This window comes from Lathyrus oleraceus, chromosome 3 (genome assembly GCF_024323335.1).
Source record: "Lathyrus oleraceus cultivar Zhongwan6 chromosome 3, CAAS_Psat_ZW6_1.0, whole genome shotgun sequence".
In the NCBI taxonomy this organism is placed as follows: domain Eukaryota; kingdom Viridiplantae; phylum Streptophyta; class Magnoliopsida; order Fabales; family Fabaceae; genus Lathyrus; species Lathyrus oleraceus.
In genome coordinates this window covers 46,182,673-46,194,294 of record NC_066581.1, presented here as the reverse complement: position 1 = coordinate 46,194,294, position 11,622 = coordinate 46,182,673, and the positions used below count along the sequence as shown (strand labels likewise).

Here is an 11,622-nt window from a genome sequence, read left to right as displayed (position 1 = left end):
TGATTCGAGTTGATTTGTGTATTCAGGAGGTTTATGACTGCACAATTGTGGATTAGTCTTCTTACGATATCCTTAGTATGCAAGATTAGTACTTATCGATGCAAACTTAACCGAAGATGACTTATAGCCTAGAATGAGTAACCGTTGATGTGTCTGTGTTTTGTTTTGTTTTTCATTTTGCTCGGAGTGCAAAAGTTCAAGTGTGGGGGAATTTGATCAGTGCATTTTGATGCACGTTCTTTCATGTTTGTACTTAAGCATTTCTTCGGTTTGCTTTGATTATTTTTATGTTTTAATGTGTTTTCATAATTTATGTTATTTTTGCACTTATTTAATTTTCGTATTTAATTTTCAGCATTAGCAGCTTTCGCGAGAAAAATCATATCTTGAGCTAGGAGTATCGGATTGAGACGTGCTACCAGTCGATGGAAAGCTAAGAAAAAGATCTACAACTTTTATTCAGAAGTAGATAGCTGAATTAGACTGTAACAGGGCCAGAAAATTCGTTGAAGTTGCAGCATTAGTTTTATTTAATGCTGCAACTTCAACGAATTTTCTGGCCCTGTTACAGTCTAATTCAGCTCTCTACTTCTGAACAAAAGTTGTAGATCTTTTTCTTAGCTTTCCATCGACTGGTAGCACGTCTCAATCCGATACTCCTAGCTCAAGATATGATTTTTCTCGCGAAAGCTGCTAATGCTGAAAATTAAATACGAAAATTAAATAAGTGCAAAAATAAAATAAATTATGAAAACACATTAAAACATAAAAATAATCAAAGCAAACCGAAGAAATGCTTAAGTACAAACATGAAAGAACGTGCATCAAAATGCATTGATCAATAGGGCTGTTGGAATCCTCTTTTATATCCATGATTATGAAATCAGTATGAATATAGAATTGACTTATGCGTACCAGAATGTTTTCTAACATACCTACGAGAAATTTAACAGAACGATCCGCAAGTTGTACAGATATCCTAGTAGGTCTTAGTTCTCCTATTTTAAGCCTTTCGCATATGGACAAGGGCATTAAGCTAATATTGGCTCCTAAGTCGCATAGTGTTTTGTCTATGACAAACTTTCCGATTACACAGGGTATGGAGAAACTCCCTGGGTCTTTAAGCTTATGAGGCATACTGTTTTGTATTATGGTGCTACACTCAGTAGTAAGTGTAACGGTTTCGTTATCCTCTATCTTCTTCTTGTTAGATAAGATTTCCTTGAGAAACTTAGCATATGAGGGCATTTGAGTGATAGCTTCCGTAAAGGGTATTGTGATATTCAATTGTTTTAGAAGCTCTACAAATTTTTTAAATTGCCCTACACTTTTAGATTTAACAAGTCTTTAAGGATAAGGGATATGAGGTTTATGCGGTGGTGGAGGCACACAAGGTTCTTCTTTATCTACGGCCTCTTCACTTTTATCTTCCTCTAGTTCGTCTTCCTTCTCAGTTACCTTACCAGGGTCTTGGTGCATGGTTGGGTTTTGAATTCTAGGGTCGGTTGGTCCGTCTAGTTTTGTCCCACTTCGTAGTATAATAGCATTTGGATGCCCTTTCGGGTTTTGTTGCGGCTGTCCAGGAAATGTGCCTGCAGAAGCAGCAGTAGGTGCTTGTTGTTGATCCACTTGCGAAATTTGTGTTTCCAACATTTTATTATGGGTGGCTAAAGCGTCTACCTTGTTTGCTAACTGCTTGATTTGCTCACTTGTGTCTATGTTTTGATTTAGGAAATCCTTATTTGTTTGGGCTTGGATAGCTATGAAATTTTCCATCATTATTTCTAGGTTTGACTTCCTACGAGCATTTTGAGTATTTGTGGCAGCTTTATGATATCCTGGTGGTACAACAGGTGCCTGGTTAGGTGCATACAATGCATTATTGTTTTTGTACGTAAAGTTAAGATGGTTCTTCCGACCTGGGTTATAGGTGTTTGAGTAAGGGTTTCCTTTAGCATAGTTCACCTGGTCTATGGAGACTCCTGTCAAAAGTTGACATTCAGGGGCAACATGCCCAGGAACTCCGCATATCTCGCAGTTTGGTGCTACAGCAACCACGGTGGATGCGGGTGTTATGGTCAGGTTGTCTATCTTTTGAGTAAGAGTGTCTACCTTAGCATTGACATGGTCAAGACTACTTACTTCGTACATACCGCCTTTCGTTGGAGGTTTCTCTATGGAGGTTCTTTCACTTTCCCACTGGTAATGATTTTGGGTCATACTTTCGATAAGTTGATAGGCCTCATTGTAGGGTTTATCCATCATTGTGCCACCTGCGGCGACGTCTATTGTCGATCTTGTGTTGTACAAGAGACTGTTGTAAAAGGTATGGATGATCAACCACTCTTATAGACCGTGATGTGGACAAAGTCTCATCATGTCTTTGTATCTCTCCCAAGCTTCAAAAAGTGATTCGTTATCTTTTTGTTTAAACCCGTTTATTTGGGCTCTTAGCATAGCCGTCTTACTAGGTGGGAAATATCATGCTAAGAAAACTTTCTCCAACTCGTTCCACGTAGTGACATAGTTGGATGGTAGAGACTGGAGCCAAGCTCTAGCTCTATGTCTTAATGAGAAAGGAAAAAGACGCAATCCTATAGCTTCGGGGCTAACACCATTTGCTTTCAATGTGTCTACGTATTGCAAAAACACTGACAAATGTAGGTTCGGGTCCTCCGTGGGACTATCTGAAAATTGGTTTTGTTGTACGGCTGACAACAAAGAAGGTTTTAGCTCGAAATTATTTGCCTCGATGGCAGGGGCAACGATGTTGTTATGTGGTTCATCCTGCGAAGGGATGGCATAGTACTTAAGAGGACGGTTCTGCGGTTCTTCGGCCATCTCTGGTTGTATAACTGGTTCAGGAATATGGATATTAGGATCGGGAAGATTTTGCTTGATATGATGTTCTCGTATCAGGTCTCGTATCCGGAGTTCTAATCTTATATAACACTCAGGTTCGTCGAACGGTAGCTTTAATTTCTCGCCTTGAGAGCGAGTACTTGGCATACACTTGACAAATTAGAAAGGGAAATAGAATTGTTTGCCTTAGTCTATACTGGGCAACACTGAAGTTACGATATCGACTAAATTAGTCCCCGGCAACAGCGCCAAAAACATGATCGCGACTTAGTAAGTCTATGGGAATCGTGACTGAAAGTGCACAGTCGTATCGCATAGTTTTAAAGATTATTGAACCCAAAGGACTAATAATCGAACGTATCGTTATCTAATGTTACTATGTAAATCTAAGGTTGAGGATCTTTCTAAGATTGGAGGGATGAAGAGAAATAACTATAACGTAAACAGAATATTAATAAAGATATTTAATAAAGGGATATCGGTATGTAACACATCAAACTTCAGGGATTCGATAGATAGTTGATGTAATCTTAAAGATCAAAATATTCTTCAGTAGAAATTATTTATAAAAAGGACTTCGTCTCACACTCTCGTTTTTATTGACTCTGACCATACTCTTAAACCAGAATGTTTGGCTCTCGCGATCTCATTATGAATTTAAAAGTAATGTTTGAATATAAGTAAAGTCTAATTAATCCTAAAGCGCTCTCGTTGTGTTTAGGATTAATGTCTAGTTTCAGCTATCCGGTTAAAATCTCAAACTCTCGTTCTTATTTACCGTAACCTTTGTTTGCTTTGTACTCTCATACGAAAACAGTTTTGAATAAAACAAGAAACTAAAACCGGAAAATAATATTTTAAAAAAGGCAACACCAATTATTTACGAATCCTGTCGTTTAGACGGTCTTTACATATCGATACCTATGGGTTTAGTCGGACATGGATCCAGTAATAGACATGATATTCAAATAATTAAGCATACAATAAGGCATAAGTAATTAAAATGGCAATTAAAATAAAACCTGAAACATAAATCGAGAACTTGGAATGAATACTGATTCTTCAAATTAAACAATGTTGGCATGCTTTGGCAATCGAGTACACTGTTACAATCAAATTCAGATGCTTAAACAATAATTGCAATAGTCCCCGATGTGGAGAATCTATTGCTTTTACAAGGTAGGAAACTCATAAGAAAATCTAACAACAAGAATCTGACTGAAAAAAATGCACCCCGTCCGTAAAAACTAATTTTTCCATATATACTCCCCACTCTCCTTAAAAGTAGCATTGGATATCTACTAGTGGGGAGTGGTTGGTTGAAAAAGTAAGAGACGGTCATGGCGAAAAGTGTGGAGAAGAATAAGGAGGACCAGGTTGATGGCGGCTGCCACAACCCTAATGTGGTCCACGTAGCGGGCGCCACATTGTGTGAGGTGGGCGTCACCTTCATGAAGTGTGATGGACGCCACCTTAATGTAGTGTGGTGGGTGCCACCACTTCCTAAAGCCTTGTGGAGGGCGCCACCGTTCCTATTTTGCTCCATTTTCTTCTCTTTTTCTTTCCTTTTTGCTAGTTTCCTCTTTGCTTGCCTATACATCTCTTATTCGATAAATACCTGAAATACACATAAAATACGGTGTAATACTATGGAAAATCAAGTAAAAAGTAATGCATATTAAGTCAAATATACGATACATTTTCGCGTTATCAAAGAATCAGACCAAAAAAAGTGAAAGATGAGCCAAAATGAAGAAGAAAGACCAAAGAATAAGGAAACAATAGCTAAGTGCGAAGAAATTGGACTTAGTGAAAATTTGGGTGAAAAGGGGAGCAAAAGAGTGTAACTTCGGGAAAAATCATGTGTCCCATAAGGTAGCATCGCATGCACGATACCATAAAAGCTACATCGCGTACGTGATGCAAGTCATCACGCACGCGATGATCTTGTTTTTGGGCTTTTTTTGACGCATTTAATCCATTTTGAGCTCTTTTTAAGGGGAAACTCTTAAATTTGATAGGGGTTACAAAATTTGGAGAGCGAAGCACGATTTTTACAGCATCAAGGGTGATTTTTAGGATATTGGAAGCCATTGGAGGCCATTACTTCAAGGGAATTCATATGCTAATTCCATCTATCAATTTTGGTATTGTAATCTGAATTATGAGTAGCTAAGCTCCTCTAGGTTAGATTGTGTTTTGATGAACTTATTTCAATATTGTTGGGTAATATGTTGATTTCACTTTGTATGAACCTTTTTATCTATAATTCCATTAAATTTCTTATTGTTCTTAATGTTTTTTTATGTAAGATACTCTTTTAAATTGATTATGGGCACATATGGAATACTGACCATTAGTCTATGTGTTGGACCTAGGGAAATTCTTGTACTTACGCAGGTTGAATAGGAATAAGAGGCCCCGAGTAGTGGCATATGGAATTAATGTTTTGTGCATCGCCTAATCATGCTTACACTGGTGGACTAGGGATAGGAAGCTCAGAGTAGTGATTAGTGAGTTATTTCACGAGGGATCGATTATAGCGGCTTTGTTAATTCTCCATGGGGTTATAGTGGTAAGATCACTCATATAAGGCATCAAACATCAACAATAGAAAAATAGGGGATTCTAAACATAAATTGACAGCTTTCATAATTTTGTTTAAACTCATTTACTTTTTGCATTGCAAACTCGAAAACCCCTCATTTTACTAGTTTTTATACATTGCACATATTTTGTCTTGCTAATAGGCAGTCCCTGTGGATTCGATCTTTTTATTACTACGACACTATCAGTACACTTGTCGAGAAGTCATCAAGTTTTTGGCGTTGTTGCCGGGGATTATTGATATTTCAACAAGGCGACGTTTGTGCAATGTTTTATTTTTTTATTGTTTTTTATTTCCGTTTTATTTTCTTACTAATCATAGTTATACTGAGGTATTTCTTATTTTTGTATGTGCAACTCATGATCGACATTGACACCATTTGATCCAGAAATTGAAAGAATCGCACATGCTACCAGGAGAGCAGTCATGGAAGCAAATATCTCTCAAGGGATCTTAGCTGAAGATAAACCACCGATTTCTTCTGACTCTGAAGAGGAAATCATCATGGCAGCGATACCACCCCAAACTATGCGGGATTAATGTAAAAGAACCGATGAAGGACAGGTTTCAAGAGGGTTTGTATTGACAGATCCTACTAACTTTGATATTAAAAATTATGTGCTCTCAGGTTTAAGAGATAATTTGTTAGATGGGAACGCGATCAGAGACCCGTGGGAGCATCTTGTACGCTTCTACAAAATTGCTTCGATATGCAAACCAACCGATGTCACTGAAGACTAGGTTATGTTGAGGTTGTTTGGGTTCTTATTAATTCGAAGGGCTAAAGATCAGTTCCTTTTCCTTCCAAATGGAACAATTCAAACTTGGAAGGAATTGGAGGACAAATTCCTAGAAAGATTCTTCACCACTGCGCAGTTTATCGAGTGAAGAGCAGAGATTGTAAATTTCGAACAGCATGAAACCGAGTCACTTTTTGACTCGTGGGAAATATTCAAACCTTTGTTACGCAGATGCCCGAATAACAATATGAATAATATGGAGCAGATGCAAAACTTAATTAAAGGTCTCAAGAGTCAAACATGCATGTTGTTGGATGATTCTGCAGGAGACATTATCCGATCAATGACTGAACCATGGGTGAAAGACGTTATTGGGAAGACGTGTATGAATTAGTACCGTTCAAAAAGTAAAAGGCCGATAAAAATTGAAATTGTGGGCACGCCCAAAGGCATATTAGCTGTTGATACCCATAATTTAATTTTAGATCAAATTGAATTGTTAAATAAAAAGCTAGCTGAAAGTAGCTTAGGTTAAGCTAACATGAGCCAAGTACAAGCACTTAGGTGTGATTTTTTTGGAGGAGAACATGCAAACAGAAGGTGCTCTTAGGAAGGTTCAAGTGAAGAAGTCCAATTTTCTAATTTTCAAAAGAATAACCCTTATTCCAACACTTACAATTCAGGTTGGAAAGATCACCTAAATTTTCGTTGGAGCAATAATCAAAATTCAAGTGCTAATCAAGGTGTGAAAAAGGCCAACAAGCTCTATTTCAAAGGAAACCTTCACAGTTGGAAGAGACCTCTCAAAGTTTAATTAAAGTCACTCAAAGTAGCTTTGATTAGATGAATAAGAACCATGAAACAATGAGTAGAAACCATGATGCGTCGATCAAAATTTTGGAGATGCAAATTGGTCAATTATCTAGATAAATAGTTGCTTTGCCAAACATTGAACATTTCAATGTGAAGAAAAGATATATGTTGGAGAGGGGGGGGGGGGGGGGGGGGGGGGGGGTGTTGTATATTGTTTATATAGAACATTGAACATTGTGGGACTTTTTGTCTAGAGCAACACCTTTGTGAGAGACACATCACATATTCACCTAAAATTTTAAGGTGATAGATGGGTGGGTTCTCTCACTTATAAATGTTCAAGTCTCCACATTTCCAACAAGGGGATTATTATCCATACTACTCACATTTACTTCCACAAACTATTGTACCGCATGAAACGTTTCTTATTCACCACCCTGACGTCGTTGACACTCTTTAACGGGACGTTTCTTATTCACCGCCCTTGTGGCGTCGTTGACTTTCGATATAAGTCAATTGGTTCCTTTCTCGAACCAAAGGCTCATGATACCATTAGTTTGGGGAGTTTTTGCGCCGTTGACTTTCGATATAAGTCAATTGGTTCCTTTCTCGAACCAAAGGCTCATGATACCATTTGCTTTGGGAGTTTTTCAGTATGGATCATTGAACATTGTGAGACTTTTTTTTAGAGCAACACATTTGTGAGAGACACATCATATATTCATCTAAAATATTAAGGTGATAGATGTTCTCTCACTTATAAATGCTCAAGTCTCCACATTTCCAATCAATGTGAGATTATTACCCACACTACTCACACTTAATGTATTCTCAACAATATACGGTAAACATAAATAACTTTTTATTTAAAAATTATTTAATTAATAATATAATAAAATAATACAGATTTTTTTTTAAAAAATAAAATAAATAAATAAATGAAATATTCAGCGTGTCAACTCTTAGTATTTGAATAGTCATATGTTAGGAAGGCTCTAAATGAAATAATTTTTATATTTTAAGGTTGAAATCTCAATCAAAACTCGTTCATACGATATGGACAAAAATATTATTATCTATTATAATTTAAACTTCTGAACAAACCATTAATAACTTATCCTTTGCCCTAAATTTGGTCTTAGTTTTAATTTTTTTGATTTCCAACAAAACTAGTAATAGGTTACCCTTCGCACAAAATGTGATTTTTTTTATAGTAAAATGTGGTTTTGGCATTAAGTTGTTTATTTGCACCACTGTACATGCTATTGAACTTCTTAAATGTTTTTGGATTTTAGAAGCCTTACTACAATAAGTCATCTAATAAACATGCTATTCATTTTCTTCACTTCTATTTTTTAAACTTTTTTAACCTCAACATTAAAGGCCGGTGATAACAAAATAAAATTTCTAACATTACTAGTTTTTTTGTGAATAGTTTCTTTGACTAATAAATTGGTAAGTACTAAGATGTTAAAACAAACAAATGTATTTATTCAATGCTACATTTATTATATGACATCATAATTCCAACACCCATACATTTGACTAGTATATTTATTAAAGATCACTATGATGAATAAAAATACAAATTTAATATAGTTGGCAATTACAAATTGCCTAACTACTTTTCTAGCGTCTGTCATATCTATAAAGATAATTGCAATTTTCAATTTTCAACCCTTAATAGTTTTCTTCTCCCTAATTTCTCTTCTATCTCTCTTACCCTTAAATTTAATAAAAAAAACATCAACATAGAACACAACAAAAAAACCAAGTTGGTTGAATGAATTCCGCTACATCGATAGTTTCTTTGCCTGAGGAGTGTGTTTCTGCAATCTTGTCTCGCACATCACCACAAGACGCATGTCGATTTTCAATGGTTTCCCACACTTTTGTTTCAGTTGCAAACTCTGATTTGGTTTGGAAGAACTTTTTGCCCTCTGATTACGAGGACATTCTCTCGAGAACTGTGAATCAATTCGCTCTCAAATTCATCTCTTCATGTAAACAGCTCTTTCGTTTTCTTTGTCGTCCAGTTCTCCTTGACGGTGGTAATAAGGTGATTAGTTAACCTTAATTAATCTGTTACTAAAGCTAATTAGTTTATAATAATTTTTTACTCTGTTTGGTTCTGTTATTTGTGAAAACAGAGTTTCAAATTGGAGAAGTGTTCGGGTAAAATATGTTACATGTTATCGGCAACAGAGTTGTCAATAGCATGGAGCATTGATCCAATGTTCTGGAGTTGGAAACCAATCCCTGAATCAAGGTAATTTTCTAATCTATGAAGCATACATATTAAAAACATCACACTGACACTGACACATCGACATAAATAATAATTTGTAGATTTTCGTTGGTGGCTGAGCTGAGAACAGTGAACTGGTTAGAAATAGAAGGCAAAATGAGAACAAGTGTTCTAACGCCAAACACATCGTATGGAGCCTATTTAGTGATGAAAGTTTCTGATCGAGCTTATGGACTTGACTCTGCTCCTTCTGAAGTATCAATTACGAAAGGAAAGATAGTAAAGAGAGGGAGAGCATATTTGTGTAATAAAGATGAGAATAAGTGTAACATGGAGACATTATTCTATGGAAACAGAAGAAACAGAATGGTTCAAGAACAAGAAGATGGAGAGAATGTTGGAGTGCCATGTGAGAGAGAAGATGGATGGATGGAAATTGAGATTGGTGAATTTTTTAGTGGTGAAGATGATGAAGAGATTCAAATGAGTGTTGCTGAAGTTGGCCATCAGTTGAAGGGAGGACTTGTTCTTGAAGGCATTGAAGTGAGGCCCAAACATACATAATGTTATTGTTGATTGTGTGTGTGTATTTTATAGGATGGGAAAGTAATATTGTAAATGTTTAAGAGTTTCATATATATTAAAAAGAATATGATAAATGAAAGAATATTTTATTAATATGCCATTTCACTATTTATATATTATAATTATAAGTATCAATTTTCTTTAACGATGCCCATGTTAATGTTCAGATAAGTTCTTTTTTGTTTGATGTTATACAAGAACATATTGATGCTCATGGATGTAACTCAATTTAGGGGTACTCAAGAGTTGAGATGATTTGTTCAATCTGATAATCCAAATCAAGCTAATTTGCATTTTACCCGATATGTTTAAATTCTGATCCAACCTGAATCAATTCATTCATGTTGAGATATAATATAATCTAAGTTGTATGTGGTCCAAACCGAAAATATAATTAGGGTTTAGGGTTGTTATATTTGTTACTTAGTAGTCAAGTCATTTAGGTGTATATAAATAGATACTTTGTAATTCAGTTTTGTACATCACAATCATTCTTCAATAATAGTAACAATTATTTCCTCTCTCATCTTCTCTCTCTCTCTCTCTCTCTCTCTCTCTCTCTCTCTCTCTCTCTCTCTCTCTCTCTCTCTCTCTCTCTCTCTCTCTCTCTCTCTCTCTCTCTCTCTCTCTCTCTCTCTCTCTCTCTCTCTCTCTCTCTCTCTCTCTCTCTCTCTATCTCTATATATATATAATATATATATATATATATATATATATATATATATATATATATATATATATATCCTCACTAAAAGTGCCCCGTGCATTATCAAATTGGTATCTAGAACTCCAATTAAGTTCTTGATCATGTTGCCAAGAATCATATTTCGGAAATTGTATTTTCGGGATTATGGGTTGTTAAACAATCGCTGCAAATATTAATGATACTTATGGCATTATGAATTCTCTTCTAATTCTTGACGATAAAAATTGAATTCGATGGAGAAAATATATGTAATCTCTGTTTAAATTTTATGAAACTCTTGAAGTGGTTACTAATCGCACCCCGAGCTTGTTGATAGTGCAACTGATGCTCAGAGAGTCACGAACAAGGAGGCAAAGAAGAAATATTACAAGGATGCTTATTGCATTCAATCGGCGGTAGATCCGGAGAATTTCGAAAAGATCTCTCATGTTGAATCGGTGAAGGAGACATGGGATATCCTTATCAGGTATAATGAATGAGGTGAGAAAGTCAAAGTCGTTAAATTGCAGACTTTACGACGACAATATGAATTGCTGCAAATGGGAAAAGATGAAAAGATTTCAGGTTATGTGTCAAAGGTGAAGAATCGCGTCCATCTCATGAAGGGTTATGGTGAAACCCTAACAGATAAGGTGATAGTTGATAAGGGAATGTGTACATTGACCTCTCACTTTGATCACACTATCGTAGCTATTCAAGAATCCAACAATCTTGAAACCATGAAACTCGGAGATTTGGTTGGTTCTTTGGAGGCACATGAGATTAGGATTGTCGAAAGGAAATGGGTTCAAGATTCGATACAAGCAATACATGCTCGGGCTTGGAAGAAGCATGATGGTTCTGACAAGTACAAAAGCAAATGAGACAAGACTCAGAGTAAGAAGTCTTGGTCAAACCCTCAAAAGAAGAAGGTAGGTGATATGGCTTTTGAATCCTCGAAAAGAGGAGGAAGAAACCCCTATTAGAAAGGCAAAGAGAAAAAGGTGTGAAGTGTTATAACTATGAAAAGTGGGGTCACTTAGACAAGAATTGTTGGCACAATAAACACAAGGGAGCGATA

The 11,622-nt window shown here is 36.1% G+C and overlaps 1 protein-coding gene and 1 non-coding gene across 2 annotated transcripts; both read left to right on the top strand.

Moving 5' to 3' along the window:
• The first annotated feature begins 2,350 nt into the window (after positions 1-2,350).
• Positions 2,351-2,457, top strand: LOC127133409 (small nucleolar RNA R71). The gene has a single exon (XR_007807387.1). It is a non-coding gene; the product is annotated as a small nucleolar RNA R71 (small nucleolar RNA).
• Positions 2,458-8,632: 6,175 nt separating this feature from the next.
• On the top strand, positions 8,633-9,949 carry LOC127132427 (F-box protein PP2-B15). Its single transcript, XM_051061374.1, has 3 exons — positions 8,633-9,082; positions 9,174-9,292; positions 9,373-9,949. The coding sequence occupies exons 1-3, from the start codon at positions 8,807-8,809 to the stop codon at positions 9,833-9,835; spliced, it is 858 nt and encodes a 285-aa protein (XP_050917331.1). The 5' UTR covers positions 8,633-8,806; the 3' UTR covers positions 9,836-9,949.
• Positions 9,950-11,622: the final 1,673 nt, after the last annotated feature.

Bases quoted from the DNA above. Each gene is read 5' to 3' on its own strand.
- LOC127132427 (XM_051061374.1), top strand. From the start codon at position 8,807: ATGAATTCCGCTACATCGATAGTTTCTTTGCCTGAGGAGTGTGTTTCT. The intron at 9,083-9,173 runs GTGATTAGTTAA...TTGTGAAAACAG, and splicing joins TCCTTGACGGTGGTAATAAG to AGTTTCAAATTGGAGAAGTG. The intron at 9,293-9,372 runs GTAATTTTCTAA...AATAATTTGTAG, and splicing joins AAACCAATCCCTGAATCAAG to ATTTTCGTTGGTGGCTGAGC.